General features: G+C 34.8%; 1 protein-coding gene across 1 annotated transcript; it reads left to right on the top strand.

Moving 5' to 3' along the window:
• The first annotated feature begins 238 nt into the window (after window positions 1-238).
• LOC104223279 (COP9 signalosome complex subunit 2-like) lies at window positions 239-9,950 on the top strand. Its single transcript, XM_009774692.2, has 12 exons — window positions 239-373; window positions 475-567; window positions 1,385-1,463; window positions 2,419-2,659; window positions 2,766-2,840; window positions 2,921-3,055; window positions 7,268-7,455; window positions 8,315-8,383; window positions 8,499-8,589; window positions 8,688-8,822; window positions 9,276-9,388; window positions 9,483-9,950. Exons 1-12 carry the CDS (start codon window positions 364-366, stop codon window positions 9,571-9,573), a joined length of 1,320 nt encoding a protein of 439 aa, XP_009772994.1. The 5' UTR covers window positions 239-363; the 3' UTR covers window positions 9,574-9,950.
• Window positions 9,951-17,818: the final 7,868 nt, after the last annotated feature.

Here is a 17,818-nt window from a genome sequence, read left to right as displayed (position 1 = left end):
TTTGACTATTTTTTCAGAAAAAAATTTCACTCACTCATAAAATTACAATATTTTTTCAAGTGAAATATATGTCGAAACATAATTTTAAATTCAAATACCATTTTTCAAATTAATTCTAAATATTATTATTAATTTTTTTCTTCAAAAATTATAATTTTTATATACAGACGCCTAGCAGATAAAAGTTAAGTGAGAATGAATATATATGGTTACACTATTGATCAATTAGTAAATATATACATGTGCAAGTCGCATATATTGATTTGAATTTGATGTAATGGGATTCTCATAATCCGACGTTAGAACGCACAATTCGCTTACTTCACAGCTCAAACTCTCAATTTTCCCTTGTTGAAATCAGCCATGGGTTCTGGTAATACACAAAATCACATCAAATTCAATTTTTTTCCCGTTAATTTTCTGTATTATATACAAATTTGATCCGATTTTTGTGAATATATATGTATGTCACAGATGCGGATATGGAGGATTATGGATTTGAGTACTCGGACGAGGAGCAGGAAGAGCAAGATGTTGATATCGAGAATCAATACTACAATTCTAAAGGTTTTTAACTTTAATTTTGAGAATTTTTTGTCCAGTTTAAAGCTAGGGTTTTTTGGCATTGTACAGTACATGTCTTTTTTGTTCTCGGTGCTTTTTGCTGTATTATTCCGCGTTCTGGGTTATGCTCGGGGTTGTGTTTAGTGTTTACAACAACAACTCAGTTCCAAACAAGTTGGGGTCGGCTATAATATATGAATCCTTATTGTCCCTGTTTACTCCATTTTATGCCAAAATTATGCAAATACAAATAAAATGAAAGTAATAAGTTTTGTATATTATCTAATCATATAAATCTTTGAAAGGTTAGACCGCTCCTAGAGAGTATAAGACCTAAAGTAAAAGTGTTAACCTTCTTACTGGAGAATGCATAGAAAACTTTGAAAAGGGCTCAATCTCCTGGGCGAGAATATGAAATTTCCGTCTCGCCTGATGAACCATGTCTGTAGGTTAGTGCACTAGGCCCTTGCTAGTGTGAATGGTGTGCATGTTGGATGTATCGTTTGCTTCTCAACAATTGGCTAACAATTGCACTGCTTATTTATATGAGTCAGCCAATATAAAGATTGAGTAACTGCAAAAAGCAAAGTGTATGTAATGGTAATCTGATATATGCTCCCTTTTAGTATTATTCAGTTGTAAGGTACCTTTTGTGATGCTAAATGGCAGGTAAAAGTGTTTTCTTTGTATTACTGTATGCATCCTCTTATGATTTTTGGTATTGCTGCCTAGAGATATACTTTCTATTTTATTGATCCACTTCTCTTTCACTATATTAAACACTGCACCATGTAATATTTTGCAATGATGTCATGCATAGGTTTGGTTGAAACTGATCCTGAAGGAGCACTTGAGGGTTTTGCTGAAGTAGTACGTATGGAACCTGAGAAGGCAGAGTGGTAAGGAGTTGAATGTGTAAATTTTGCAGTTATTGCTGGTAACCTTTTCAGCGTGCTGTCTTGGGTGGTGGCTAGATAAAATTATTAACAAGCGTACCATATATTTGCGAGATCAGTTATATTATGGTGTGTGGTGATGCCTATGTGCCATTACATATATAGGAAATGGCATCATGAACCTGCATTCTAATAAAAGTGTCTTTTCTGTTATTAACCTGCAAACTGGTGAAGTAAAGTGGAGGCAAACCTGGCAAATATAATTATGTGCATTATGGAGATGCTAAAATTTGAGTTAGTTTTTCCTAATTATCTAACGCAACAGTGCATTGATAAAAACTCATCGATTATTCAGCATGCAACTATTAATATGACCTGAAAGTCAAAATCACTTACCTCAGTTTTTAGAAAAAGAGGTCAGATTCAAATAGCAGACCTCTATTTCTTCTTCTTCATCATCTTTTTTAATGACCGAGAATTGCACTATTTTAGTTTCAAAGCTCGTAGGATAATGGGCTTGCCCTCTGCCTTTCTTCACTTAAATGCGAAGCTTGGTTCACCAACTAGTATTCGAACTCGTGACATGTGCCTATCACACAAGCCTGTCTTTCTTCTATCGACTCTTTTTCTCATTTCTGTGTGTATATGTGGCAACAAATTTCAAATCACTAACGAAGATGGAGTCTTTTTAGTTTATTTTTTAACTGCGGATTGTTTTTAATGTTCTCTTCTCTGAATTGGAATTACAAATTCGCTTAATATACCTTATCCAAAATTTCTAGTTATAGCTCAAGTTTGTAATGCTAAAAGGCTGGTTATTGTTTACACATCCAAGTTGTGGAAGACTCTTATCCAGGTCTTATGCCTTATGCTTTCAACTAATGGGTTTCCCAAAGCTTTTAAGAATTTCAGAGCTACAATTTGCTTTTATATTGTTACCAACTATCATTATTTCCAGGGGATTTAAAGCTTTAAAGCAAACTGTTAAGCTTTACTATAAGCTAGGGAAGTTCAAGGAAATGATGGATGCTTATCGAGAAATGCTGACCTACATAAAATCAGCAGTGACACGGAACTATAGTGAGAAGTGTATAAACAGTATTATGGATTTTGTTTCTGGATCAGCTAGTCAGAACTTCAGCTTTCTGCAGGAGTTCTACCAGACAACACTGAAAGCCCTTGAAGAGGCTAAGAATGAGGTCAGAGTGTATTCCTCTTTTGGCATATAGGAGTCAGCTCGCAGGTTTCTCCCGAAGTTCTTGTGTCTTTTTGTTAAGGTCTCACCACCCACTCTTTCTTTCACAGAGGTTATGGTTCAAGACGAATCTAAAGCTTTGCAAGATTTGGTTTGACATTGGGGAATATGGACGAATGAGCAAGGTATCTTGCTTGATCAAATTAGTATCTGTAGCTATGATTTTGCTATGGTGTTCATGAACATAACTTGACCACTTTGTTAGATTCTGAAAGAGCTCCACAAATCCTGTAAGAAAGAAGATGGCACTGATGATCAGAAAAAAGGGACACAATTGTTGGAGGTATATGCAATTGAGATTCAAATGTACACAGAGATGAAAAATAACAAAAAACTGAAGGTATTTTAATACCTTTTTACAATCAGTCTCTTTCAATTCAAATGCCAATTTCGGATAATTCTCTATGTCTAATTTGTCTTGGTTTTTGTTGTCTCCTTTATTTTTAAAGGATGTTACTTCTAGAAGCTCCCTCATTTGGGAACAAAAATACCTTGATAAAAAGTACATTCTGAAAATAATGAGTGAGACTCTTTGGAATTTTGCTTGTCTTTGTAAACACACATAATTTGCTTTAATTTTTCTTTTCTTTTCCCGACATTAGTAAAAATCTATTAAATTCCTCCAAGAAATATTAGGAAATGAATTGTAGAAGTTTCTGTCATTGTTTAAAGAATCTAGCAGTATGGAATTCTTCACCTTCCTAATTGAACTTCATTCTTTTAAAATCCTCTCTTTGGTTTCTCTCTGTATTACCTTGATCCTTTGCCAATTTGTTTATAAGGCGCACGTGCCCTGGTGATAAATGAAGTTATAGTGTAACCATAAGATGGTGGTTGTAGAATAGCCAGGAACTGCTCATAGGAAAAGGGAAAAACAGCTGTAATCAAGCATATACCTTCACATGCAGAATGGCAGGGAGTTATCAGGGGATTAGGCACCCAGCTTAATCTTCTTTTCATTCAGAGATGCTTGCTTTGCTTCTAACAATGGTTTGGTAGAGCAGTCAATTCAGATGAGATCCTTAACTTGAACGATAAAGTTGTCTGATCGTCCATAAATCATGTCATTTCCATTTGCTGAAGTTGTTCTATCCAGTTCTAGGCAAGTGTAGGTTTCCCAAGGATTCTTTTGATAAGTGAGAGAAATCTTGAGGGGAAGAAAGAGAGAACTTGACTTTTCTCTAACTTGTTACTAACTTGATTGACAATTTACTTTACACAATTGATTTACAAGAGGTATCTATTTATAGACGTGAATGTAGGGTAGGAAATTTGGAAATATGCGTTAATCACTGAAGGATTGAGTGCGAGTTATTTATTGAACTGCTTGATTATATTTATGAGAGCAATGCATTTATTACACAGTTTTACTATATTTATTATTTCGGAGCCAAACTTGACTTGGACAACGGTGAGTTTATTGCACCTCCTAGCTGAATCAGTTACTTTCTTCTTAACACGTTTCCTCAAAATTAAGGCGCTGAAACAACTTTGGTTTTCAAATCAATTGGATAATCAAGTTGAGTGTGCTGAAAGGATTACTATTTACTAACATGGCAATGGCTGGACAGTTTTATGCTATACTTGGCGGTAATTAAGCGTTGACTGGAAACATAGCAATGATAAATGCACTGCTGCATTATCTTGTTTTCAAACACACTCTTCAAACTCAATGAGGTGAAGAAACTACTTAAGTTTGCACATCAAAAGCTGTAAAATCAAGTTTGGTATGTTGATAAAGTTAATGTTTAGTAATGTGGCCATGATAGCGGGATACTTGGATAGTGGCACGTGACTTAATGGAGGCCTGGTGATAGCTACTCATTGATTAGAAATATGTCTCTAGACGACGACATTGATGTGTTAGCTGACTGAATCTTGACATGAATAGTGGCACGTGCCCTTTGTACAATGAGTAGAATAATGACTTGAAAAGGTTACAACAGTCACCGGAAAAGTCGAGAAAGAGGCGAAATTAGCTTATTTTATTCTAACTTGATACAAAGAGCTACAAGAAACACCTATATACTGGTATTGTTTACTAATATATTATAAAAATACAGAGATTGTGTCGACACAATAAAAGAATGAGCAACAATAACAACAACATACCCAGTGTAATACCACAAGTGGGGTTTGGAAGGGTAGTGTATACGTAGCCTTACCCCTACCTTGACAGGCATAGATACTGTTTTCGATAGACCTTTAGCTCAAAGCAAGCATGCATAACCAATCACAATAGAATATAGAAAGAAACGCAGTGGTTCAAAAGTCAAGAAAGCAGTAATACCAACAACATAATAGAAAAAACAGAACAAAAGCATCCAGGTAGTAGTAGAAATATAGGAATATGGAAATACGAGGATAACACTACTGCTACTTAAATGAGAGGAAAGGCACTTGATTGCCTACTATCCTAATCCTTGACCTCCACACCCTCGTATCAAGGGTCATGTCCTCGGTAAGCTGAATATGTGTCATGTCCTGCCTAATCACCTCTCCCTAATACTTCTTCGGGCTACCTCTACCTCTCCTTATACCCACCATTGTCAATAAAAGAATGAGCATGACTCATTTATTGCGCTGTTTGAGCATATTAATCATGATAGTTGTGCATTTCTTGCATAAGTTGACTACATTAACAACCTTGATTTTTCCTGTAATGCATTAATTGCACCACCAAACTGGATTATCTTACTCTTTTTGATCCTTTTTATTTCATTTTTAGCATCTTTTATTTGGTCCAAAGTAATTGATTTTCCAAAATCAAGAAGGTATTAATTTTTTTTTTAAGTTAGCTTTGCTAATGAACGATCTAAATAAATTTCTAAAAAGTTTTTACAATTTCTTATAAGTAGATTTGAGAAGAGATACATGTTAATTTAGTCAATAACATTCTTAATTAATGTTCCAAAGTAGCTTTCTTAATAGGTGTGCAAAGGCTAAAAAATCAAATAAAAAGGATAGGAGGGAGTATATATTTAACATTAAATCAAGGTCGGTCATAATAATAAATAAAATCAAGGAGTGCAACAAATTGAATGAGAGCCTTGGCGTAATTGGTAAAGTTGCTGCCATGTGACCAGGAGGTCACGGGTTCGAGCCGTGGAAATAGCCTCTTGCATTGACCAGGAGGTCACGGGTTCGAGCCGTGGAAATAGCCTCTTGCATAAATGCAGGGTAAGGCTGCGTACAATAGACCCTTGTGGTCCGGCCTTTCCCCGGACCTCGCGCATAGCGGGAGCTTAATGCACTGGGATGCCCTTTTTTTAAGGAGTGCAACAAATGCTCTGCTATCATAATTAATATAGTCAAATAGTGCAACAAGTACAATGTCTCAATCCTTTATGATGTTTGCACATATTTTTGGATTTTCACGCCTAGAAATAGGTCGCTCTTGTAGCTCATTTGCATAGAGTAAGTTATCAATCAAGTTAGTGCTCCCTCCGGTACTTTTTATTTGATCTTTTAGCCTTCCACACACATATTAAGAAAACTTCTTTGGAACATTCATTAAGAATGTTATTGACTATATTAACCTTTATTCTTTTGAATTTACTCACGGGAAATTGTAAAGACTTTTTAGATATTTGGTTAAATCATTTAGTATTAAGGGTAATTTTGGAAGAAAAAATTTAATAACTTCTTGGTTTTTGAAAGGAATAATTATTTTGGACCAAATAAAAATGCTAAAAGAGCAAATAAGAAGGACAGGAGGAATTTTTAAGTTAGAGAGAAGACAACCGATTCTCTTCATCTCTTCCCCCAAAAGATTCATAACATGGTATCAGTGAGCCACTATAATTCTAGTAGTCATAAATTACTTCTGCTCTTTCGGTAGGAATGTCCGGTCAGAGTTGCTATAATAGGATTTGATAAAATCTATTACCACCCTAAATGTCACTACTTAGGCGTTGTTCACTACTTAGATTTGATCAAATATGTCTGAGGTAAATATTTTCACATTGAAAATAATGAACCGTAATATTTTGAGAATGCTTTCCCGTACAAGGGTCTTCTTTGGCGTCACTCCAATAATTGGGGCGGTCAAACACTTGTAGACAAAGTAGTGAAAAAGCCATAACCACCCTATTTATTGGAATGGGGCCAAAAAGGACCCCTCTACAAGAGAGAACTCATATTTTAACTTTCTGATATTTTTAGTGGGGCCAAAAAAGACCCTGATTTGTTTGTATCGATTCAGAGTATATATCTGTAGTATGACCAGAACTTCTAACTTTCTGATTTTTATTCTGGCATTAATATCTTGAAAGCATCTATCCAGTCGCATTACATTATAGAGGAGATTGCTTGCTTTAAAACTTTCTTGACATGTCATTTGTTCCTTAATTTATTTCTCTTTGAAGTCTATGTTGCTCAGAGCTTCCAAAATACCAACTCACATGTGTCGGATCCTCCAAAAATGCATAACTTTCTTTTGGAGGACCCGACATGCACCCGTCGTTTTTTTGGAGGATCTTAGCAACATAGATTGAACTGATAAGCTGCTGTTTCAATCCCTAAGTCATAAATAATATGAGTCTAATCCCAGGCACTGTACAACAAAGCACTTTCAGTCAAGTCAGCAATCCCTCATCCAAGAATAATGGGAATCATTCGCGAATGTGGAGGTAAAATGCATATGGCAGAGAGGAAGTGGGCAGAGGCAGCTACAGACTTCTTTGAAGCTTTCAAGAACTATGATGAAGCTGGGAATCATAGGCGTATCCAGTGCCTAAAGTATGTGTGCTGTACTTCCTGTGTGTGCTTCATATGCGTAGGTTGTATCATGTATGTGCATTTATTTGCTTCCTTTTGCATTTCCACTTTCGTCTTGCTAAGGACACAAGAGAAGATAAAACTGCAACAAAATTGAAATTTTTAATGTAGTCTTAGTCTGCTAGTTCCTGGACATCTGCATTACAGATTGCAACAAGCTGTAGCTCGTGGTCGCTGCATTAAAGAACATAGGAGATCATGTGATTAAAAAGCATGATCAAAGCAGTTTGTTTTGAAATATTCATAATTTAACAAACTTCTATTGAAGCTATAGTAGAAAGTTTTTCCGTAAGTACTTGTCAAAAGAAAAGAAGAAGTTTTTTCAATTACATCTTATAAAAGGTTCTTGTTAAGACTTTGAGGTTATGCTGTTTTTGGAGCTTTTTTGTATTTTGTGAAGGCTCCTCAAGAGTTCCCGTTTCCATGTTCAGTCCCAGTATTCTCACATTTGTTACGTGGTAAGTGAAATAATAAATGCGATGGCGTGCTTTTTGTAACCAATAGCAGATTTCTGCACTCTTTTTGGTGGTTGGATTAGACTTGAGCTACCATGATATATATATTTGTATATATAAAGAAAAATGAATACAGTTAAGACTATCTCTGATGTTTCTAACTCTTACACTCTGAATTCATTTTTTGATATAGCCTCAGATATGGTTCTCTCTACATGTCAATTGCTGTAATGCAGTACTAGGTGATTGCTTTGAACATTCACCTACCACCAGAAGATTACAATATGCGAATTCCATTTATGTCTTAACCATTGCAAACCTCTGCTTTACCTATTGTTGCACTACATTTGGTTCCTTTCACTTAGGTACTTGGTTCTGGCAAATATGCTGATGGAATCTGAAGTTAACCCTTTTGATGGCCAAGAAGCTAAACCGTGAGTATACTGAGAGAAGTTTTTGTTTGCGAGATTCAACATGAGCATTTTGTCATTCTTGTGACTGGACTAGAGCTGCATTGTGTCGGTACATGACTGCGTTTGTATTTTTCAGTTACAAAAATGACCCCGAGATATTGGCAATGACAAACCTTATCGCAGCATACCAACGAAATGAGATCTTGGAGTTCGAGAAAATTCTTAAGGTACCTTCCTTTAAATTTCAATATTGCCTGTTGGCCCTACAGTCTGTAGTTGGTTTCTTGTTATCATTTTGAATGTGCTTTTCTCGACATTTTAACAGAGTAACAGACGGACAATAATGGATGACCCATTCATTCGGAATTACATTGAAGATCTTTTGAGGAATGTCAGAACCCAGGTTTTACTGAAGCTCATCAAGCCTTACACAAGAATCCGGATTCCCTTCATATCCAAGGTGAAAAGTTATCAGTCGTCTTTCTTGCTAGGGCACCTTAGAGCTTCTTCCATTTTCCCTTTCTTCGCTTGCCCATGGTGACCTTTGTCTCTTATCTATCATATTCTGTCTTATTCATTGCCTCTATTTTTTAGTAATTTTTTTGTGGGTGGGTGTGGTGTTTTTTTTTTTTTTTTTTTTTGTGTGTGTGTGTGGGGGTGGGGGGGGGGGGGCAGAGAATGAGGGATTAAATTAAATTTTATCAGCTACCTGTGTTAGTGATGGCATAAAATGCTACTTGATTACAACATGTTCATATTTTGAAGATACATGCATACTGGCTACAGATCTCCTTAAGGGTGATAAAGAAACAATGAACTGAGCTACTCCTGTAGTTTATCGCATTATTCAGTTACTAACCCAACGGATGCACTGCACTTCCTAGTTGGTTTTCTCATATTGATTGACCTGCAGGAGCTGAATGTGCCGGAAAAGGATGTTGAAGACTTGTTGGTCTCACTAATCTTGGATAACCGGATTGATGGCCACATTGATCAAGTGAACCGACTGCTAGAGCGTGGCGACAGGTCAATTAATAATCTTGATTTGCTATTATTAATTTGCTTATTGCGACCTAAGTTCACTTCTAACTTGTTTTACATGACGTGTTCGTGCACGCAGTTCAAAAGGGATGAAGAAGTATACTGCCATAGATAAATGGAACACACAACTAAGGTCTCTATACCAGACTGTTGGCAACAGAGTATGTTGAGATTTCCCATCTAAAAGAAGTGATTATACTGTGAACTTATCATACAATGAAAAGAAGAGAGGACTCCAAGCTTAAGGTTTAAGATTCCAAAAATAGAAATTTAGCAGCAATTTTTTTTTTTTTAAAAAGTTCCAAGAGTTATATGATTCCCCCTTTTCCTCCTTGTGCACTGGCACCCCCCCCCCCCCAATTCACAGAGGACATTTCAGTTGCTTGATATGAGCAGGCTAAAGTAAGGTAAAAATTATTCTCCATTAGGTAGTAAATAGAACTGTGGATCGGATAGTGCATTGGGTAATTTATTTGCTCAATTACTGGTCGTTCAAGTGGTACATATGGAACATGATTAAGTTATAGTATTTGGTGGTCATTTTTATGTGACTTTTATTTTGAAGAAGAAAATTAATGTGCTTGAAAAAGCTTGAGGGCGGTCAATCTGATTTCTGGTAAAAAAGTTAATAGAATACTTTCTTGTAGACCTTGTTCAAATAATGAAGTTAAATCTGATTGCGTACAATGACTACAAACAACAACAAACCCCGGTAAAATCTCACAAGCTGGAGAGGGTAGTGGAGAGGGTAGTGTGTACGCTGATTTTACCCTATCTTGTTAGGGTAAAAAAGCTACTATTTTCTTTGTCTTTATTGTTTCATAGTCTCCTATGCTATCTAAAGTTTAGAAATTATTTCAAATGGATTATCGGAGGAGAAACATAAGTGAGTAAAGTTTGTTTTTCTCCTTTTAACGGATAATATTTTTCAAGGAAAATATTTTTGGTGCTTAGTTGCTAGAAAATGATTTATTTCTGAATACAAAGTTTCCCTCTCATATTTCTCTTTCGCATATGTGTTTTAACTTTTAAGTGAAGCAGCGAGCAAATTAACCCCCCCACCCCCCCACCCCACCCCACACAAAAAGGACTATAATACTGAAATAATAATCAGTATGAACCACAATTTTTTCTGATAATCAAACAAAAAGAACGTTTAATAAAAATGAAGCTTCCTTGGCAGCAAGGTGTTCAATTTTGGAGGTGACACTAAATCTTAATCAAGATATATATCTTGAAGAATGAACATCATTAACTGCATTTCATGATTTTGAAAACCAATTTTGGCACTATCTACATGTTTAACAACTCAAACAACCTCTCTCATCGATACGTAACGCGTAAACAATGTTTGATTGGGCACATAATCTATGATATTAATGTTGGGACAAAATAACATAGTACATGTTGAAGCTAACGACGAAAACTTTGATGACGATAAATTAGACATATTAAAAGAGAGGAGATTAGAAACTAACACTAATATAAAAATAAATACTGAAATATAAATCTCCCCCTAAACGTGATTCTCTTAATGACTACCCTGTGGATATTGTTGTTGTAAGAAATAACGATTCTTAATTTATAGATATCCTAAGATTTTTCCTACCAGAAAAGGATAAAGAGCATATGAAGTAGATTTATTCTGTTTATGAGTCTTTTTTCCTTCCTTCAAGAAAGAGAATCTCAATATATTCGAAATTTAGGATAAAATTCTAACAATTAATTCATTTTATTTGGAGTAATGTTGTTAGTTATAATGGAAATGAATATTAAAGTACTAGGTTAAAAGAGAGCAAAAATCATAAAAAGTCAAAGCATGAATAGTTTAATGAATTTAAATTCTTAAAAGTTTTGGAAGTCATATAGAAATAAAATAGTTTCAAACATTTCGAAACGTCCCAAATGGAAAGAGTGTTATGTGATTATTGAAAAAAATTAGCTACAAGTGATGTACATGTGAAAACACATAATTAAATAAATAATATAAATGTACGTAAGATTAAGGAACATAAAAATAATTTGTAGTAAGTTCCAGAATTCTCAGCAGTCATAATCTATAAATAGTAATATCATTGATCTATCAACTATGATTTATATAGACATGCATGTTGTGACTCAATTATTGGGTGCTCTTTTTCTTGCAATGATATAAACTTCTTTTTGTCTTTTTTCTATTTTCCTTTTTTTTTTTGGTACTGGCTAGGAAGATTATGATGAGAACTTAATATTTATCGTTTTATAAATTAATGAATCCATTTCTAATTTGATCTAAAAAATTAAATTAAAGAGTTATTTCTGTCCTTTTGGAAATTTGTCCATTTATAACCTCGAATTTTGACTTTATTTTTTGTTGCAATTTGGTTACTTATAGAATTTCTGCGAGAAAAAAGAGAGGATCTTTTTCTCTTGAAACGAGAAAACAAGGATAATTAAAGATGAATAATAAAATCAAATTGAGGTTGAAATGTACTAATATATCGGCTCCTGTTGCTTTTTTTGAGCCAAGGGTCTCCTGGAAACAACCTCTCTATCCTTCGGGGTAGGGGTAAGGTCTGCGTACATATTACCCTCCCCAGACCCCGCTTGTGGGATTATACTGGGTCGTTGTTGTTGTTGTTGTTGTTGTTGTTGTTGAGGTTGAAATGTAATTTCAAGATAATAGATATTATAGGAAAAAGGAGAAAAAAAATTCTATTAAAGAAAAACGAATTTAAAAGGTTTCAAGAATGTGGTAGCTCGACCTTCAATAAAATGACAAAAATGTTAATGAGTGAGTTAAACAAAAGAAATCTGGCAAAGATCACTTTTCTAAACGAACGTATGTTTTCGAGTTTAGATTTTCACTTTCAACTTTCACCATACAAGAAAAAAACTTGTTCGATTTCATTTCATGAAGTGTTTTTTTTGTCCTATCAACCAAGGACACACACACATCTATAGTATTAGATATAGTTTTACTTGAACACAATAACTTGTATTAAGAAATTACTAAACACATAAGAATATTAGCTCGCAACTGTTTGACTCAGAAGATATTGAAATCTTTTTGAACAAATTAATCAAAGATGAAGAGGTAAATCTTAGTCAGACATAATAAATTCCAGATCAAAGAGCTAGCAGTATGGATTGTATGTAAGAGGAAGGAAATGTAAATGATCTTATTGAGATTCAATATTGTGTCTCCCATCAATCGATGTGGAGACAACTTTACATATTTTTCTAGAGATTAATTCTTCTCTATCGAGAATACTAGAAGAGGGCTTTTTAGCTTTAGAGAGAGATAGGAGGAGCAACCCCCTTCTTTGAAAGCTTTCCCTTGCTATATATAGTCGTGACACCCTTGCTCTTTGCTTGGCCCGGCGTCCTTTTGACGCCAATGTGTCTTAGTCGTGCTTTTAGGCGCCGCTCTGTCCGACTCGTCGGATGTCGGGAAAGGAATATCGAGCAGGCTATATTATCTTTCACTGCCCGGTCACTTAGGCGGGACGTTGGTCAGCTCGGTTGTGACGGTCAGATTTTGACCAATACAGCAACCCTGTCCGTTGGTCCGATTATTACTATATATTAACTTAAAATTGTTATAGAAGTCAATAAACTTTAAATCCTCAATGCACCTTTGAAAAAGACATATTCAATATTTATACCGAATTAAATAATTTAATTTAAAAATTATAAATAAAGTGGAAAATGTATTTTAGTTGACAATTATTAGGTAATGAAATAATTGATTGATTGAAATCATTGATTTAGATACGTATATTTACATGGATCAGGAAACAGCCACAAGTACGGAAACACGGTACGTACATAATGACAAAGAAAATAAAGAACAGTTGCTGTCGCCACATACGTTAGATTTCTGTATTGATGTTTTCTATTTTTTCACAATTAGTGCCTCGAACCATCATTGTGGTGAGATAAATAAAAATTATTTATTTTTAATTAATTAAAGGTTTCGAGATCGAACGTTAAAAATAGAAAATTTTTAAAAAGAAATAATTTCTTTTTGATGAGCATTGTGCGACACAAAATCTTATTAATGGGGCCTCTACGTCGACAGGGGCGAACAGAGAGTAGAAGTTGGTAGAGGGGATGAGAGAGTAAAAGTCGATAGTGGTGGAGGGATAGTAGAAGCTACGAATTTGGTCAAACCTAATAATTTTTTTTTTTGAGCCGAGGGTCTCCTGGAAACAGTCTCTCTATCTTTCGGGGTATGAGTAAGGTCTGCGTACATATTACCCTCCCCAGACCCCACTTATGGAATTATACTGGGTCGTTGCCGTTGTTGTTGTATATTTATATTAAGATATTCGTTAAATATGAACAAACTTAGATGATTTAGAATTTTAAACCCATAAAATTTAAATTCTGAATCCGTACGGATATTAGGTGGGAAAGTATAAAAGATTCCTCGAAACTTCAAAAGTATCGTTACAATGACACACTCCACATGCATGCACTGCCTAATTCCTTTCATCACGAGACCATTGGTCCCATCCTACAATAGGACTGGATTCTCCTATTTCATTTATTCATTTATTTTAGATAATGATAATAATTTATTCTAACACCTCGTTATTCTTGATATACCATAGTCATATATTTTTGTTAACAATAGTGTTCGGGCAGATAATAAAATAGTAATCAGGTTATTGTCACAATCCAATTCTCCTTATAGATTTTGATGACGACTACATCGCTGCTAGGCAAGTCAATAGCGAACTAGTCATATATTTATTCTTTTAAATAATTTCAAAGTAGTTAATTTTTATTTATTAAGAGAATGATTAGTAGGAAATTATAGTAAAGTAAAATATAAACTAACGAAAGAATAAATACAGTGAATTTAATATTCAAAATCATAAAGTGTCTACTAAAATATTTCCAAAACCTGATGTCACAAATGTACGAGCAACTAGTAGAATATACAAAACCATCTATACTATTGTCTGGAATAGGATAGACAGAAAATAAATACAAAAGAGAGACTGCGGGCACTGCAGAACGGGCATAGAGAGCAGCTCACCACTAAGCCTTTGGGGTAAGGGGGTACGCGCCTGGATGACCGCCAGATGCACCTATCTCAGATCATGCACGGTTAGTGCAGGAGTGTAGCATGGGTAAATAAATAACATGTACCCAGTAAGTATCCGGTCTAATCTCAAAGAAGTAGTGACGAGGGGTCGACGTCGACACTCACTATGGACCAATAAATAAAGTACAAAAATTCTAAATAGGCATAAAGTACATCAATGATAATAACGCAATAATGAACAGTGAATAAGTGATTCTCTAACTAGATGTCAATTAAGATCTCCAATTAGCACATACTACTTCAACAAATACGAGCCATAAAATAAATTATAATTTCTCAAGTCATGAAGTAATGTCAAGTGTAATCGGACTCTGAGCATTATCACGCACGATTTATGCCGAGGTCATACGACCCGATCTAGAATAATGTGTACACTGCCGATTATACCGCCGAGGCGTTCGGCCCACTCCACATAATAGATAATACTCTACGAGATCCGATTTAACGGCTACTACAAGATTAAAATACAAGGAGACACAATTTCTACTAAATGTCAAGTAACCCGCCAAAACTCAAAGTAAATGAAGTTCGGTCTTTACGAATCCGTTATCAAGTTTCAATATAATTTAAGCACTTAAATTAACAAGTAGAGTACAATTAGTACAAGTATTACATGATGGAGTCCTAAAACTACTCGGACGTAAGCATGATTTGTAGCTACGCAAGGACCCTCGTCACTTTGTGCATATGTAGCATTCACAATTAGTAGCAAATACTAATTTAAAACACTTATTGGGTAAATTCCCTTTTACAAGGTTAGGCAAGAAACTTACCTCGTTCTCAAATTCACTTTCCGGTCCACATACACTACAAGAAAAGTGCCATTTACATGGGGATTTTTTTAGGGATTATAATGTAAAATTCGCAGGTAAAATATTTACCTGGGGATTTTCATGCAAACGGGAATCCACAGGAATAAAGGTCGTGGGTAATTATTACCTGCGAATTTTAATTTCCCCAGGTAAATTACCTGGGGAAAAATTAGTCGCAGGTGCATTACCTGGAAATGTTAAATCCCTATGTAAGTTGCTTGCGGATTTTTCCGCAAGAAATACCAAAAAATCGTAGTAAAATTTGGTAAAAAATTGTGAAAGAAAGGAGTTTTCCTAGGGATTTTCATGGCAAATATTCGCATGTAATTCCGCAGCAAAACCTCCAAGTAAATTTGCAGAAAATATTCAATAAAAATTTCGTAGAAAAAGGGAATTTCGTGGGAATTTGATGTGATAATTTCACAGGAGAATTCCTAGCAAAATCCCCATGTATTGTATATTTGCAGGTAAATTTCTAACAAAAGATTAATCTGCTTCAGGGCACTTCCTAATGAAAATCCACAAATAACTAGTACATTTTTCAAAAGCAAATTTATTAGTATTTAGTCCCAAATTATATTCCACACAATTCAATGAACATATGATATTCATTCTTTTTTTTTCTCAAACAAACAACTCTGCACAAATCTGAAGTAATATATAGCCAAAATATGATCCATAAATTAATAATTAATAATGCATAATTCCTAAATGAACAAAAATTAAAAGTCTAAACTGTAAATCTTAAATAGTACTACCGAGTATCTCAATCCTAATCATACTTAGTATCTCATATCACTCTAAAGCCTCAAGTCGGTGCCGAACAATCTGAAACTAGCCAAATATTATATAAATTAATCAATATATACTCAAAAGTTCATAATTTAGCTATTATAGTAATTACCCAACCCAAATTGGAAGACTCCTAAAATTTACACCCAGGCCCACGTGCCCTGATTCAGAAATTTTTTGAAGATAAATAACCTTACAAACCCAAATATATAATTTATATTCAATTCTATAATCATTTTCGTGGTCTAGCCCCATTTTTATCAAAACCTAGGTTTTCCAACAATCTCCTAATTTTTCACAATTTCTATGTTAAAATCTACTTATAATGCATGATTTAAACTCATACTGTATAGAAATTAATTACCTCAAAGTGCTAGGTGAAAATCCATCCTCAAAGAGCTCTAAACTCGACCAACAAGTGAGAGAAATGAAGAAAATGAGCCTAAGTCTCGATTTTTAAAACACACTACCTAGTATTATTTTCTTCGCGACAAGAGAAGACGCCTCGCGATCGCGAAGGTAAGCTGCCCAGACCTAGGAAAAATGGGCATCACGAATGCGAGGTCCCACATGTGAACACGAAGGCTTGACACGCCTGATCTTTGCTAACGCGGGGTCCACCTCGCAAATGCAAAGAAGGATGAAGTTCAGCTTCCCCCCCTCGAGGCCCTTTCTCTTATGCGAACGCGAGCCCTTTCTCGCGAACGCGTAAGCCACAGGTCCCAGAACTTCACGAGCACGAGCAAGGGGTCGCGAACGCAAAGAACAATCGCAGTCCCCCACATTCTCCTTCTCCGCGAACTTGACACAACCCTCGCGATCGCGAAGAAGGAAACCAGCAACACCCGATATTTGGACTTAGCTCTGAGCGGTCCAAAACTCACCTGAGCCACCCAAAATCCCATCCAATGTTGCATGTTGCACTGGGGACACTGGTCACTGTTAGCTTCAAGATTTCCGTATTAATTTTGATGATAACAAACCAAAATAACTATTAATGAAAGAACATTTACTTGTGGTAATCTTATTTTTGTACAGGAAAGAAAATACTGGTAAAGATCCAAACAAATATGGGGAAAAAATATCATGTGAAGAATTTATCAATGAAGATTATTTTCAGAGATTTAATCTAGAAAGAATAATATTTGAAAGTGAAATTTCAAATATTGAATGGCTTACTATAATATCAGAAGAAGAATTTATGGAAATTATGGATGGAAAGCTTTTCAACATCTTGAAAGGAAAGTTGCTAAAATCACGGAGAAGATCTATTATTTTGTGAAAGGAAGATACTATATGGAAGAGATATTACAAGGACAAGAGAGAATATATTTTCTATGGAAAGAAAATATATTATGGATATAGTACAATCTATAGTAGGAAAGATATTATTTTTCAAGATCAAGAAAGGAATATTTTCAATATAATGGGAGAAGAATATATTTTCTATGGAAAGAAAATATATTATGGGTATAGTACAAATCTATATTATGGAAAGAGTTATCTGCAAAAGGAAAGGATATAAGCAAGAAACAATATTCATTGAATACACAACTATATACAAGATTGGTTCAAAGAAAATAAATGGAAAGAATCCTAGTATATTGGATTGATAAATGGATTGGATTGGGAAAGATTTCAAAGATGGTATTACAATTAGAAGAATCAATTAAACCAATATGAAGGGATATATTAAGAAATATGCACACATTT

The sequence above is a fragment of the Nicotiana sylvestris genome, chromosome 9 (assembly GCF_000393655.2).
Source record: "Nicotiana sylvestris chromosome 9, ASM39365v2, whole genome shotgun sequence".
Taxonomy (NCBI): domain Eukaryota; kingdom Viridiplantae; phylum Streptophyta; class Magnoliopsida; order Solanales; family Solanaceae; genus Nicotiana; species Nicotiana sylvestris.
Note: the sequence above shows the minus strand (reverse complement) of the source record. Positions and strands in the feature narration are given on the sequence as shown.

What these genes read in the sequence shown, in the direction of transcription:
- LOC104223279 (XM_009774692.2), top strand. An exon ending in TTGAAGAGGCTAAGAATGAG is followed by an intron (nt 2,660 to 2,765) that starts GTCAGAGTGTAT and finishes TTTCTTTCACAG; the next exon opens with AGGTTATGGTTCAAGACGAA. An exon ending in AATATGGACGAATGAGCAAG is followed by an intron (nt 2,841 to 2,920) that starts GTATCTTGCTTG and finishes CCACTTTGTTAG; the next exon opens with ATTCTGAAAGAGCTCCACAA.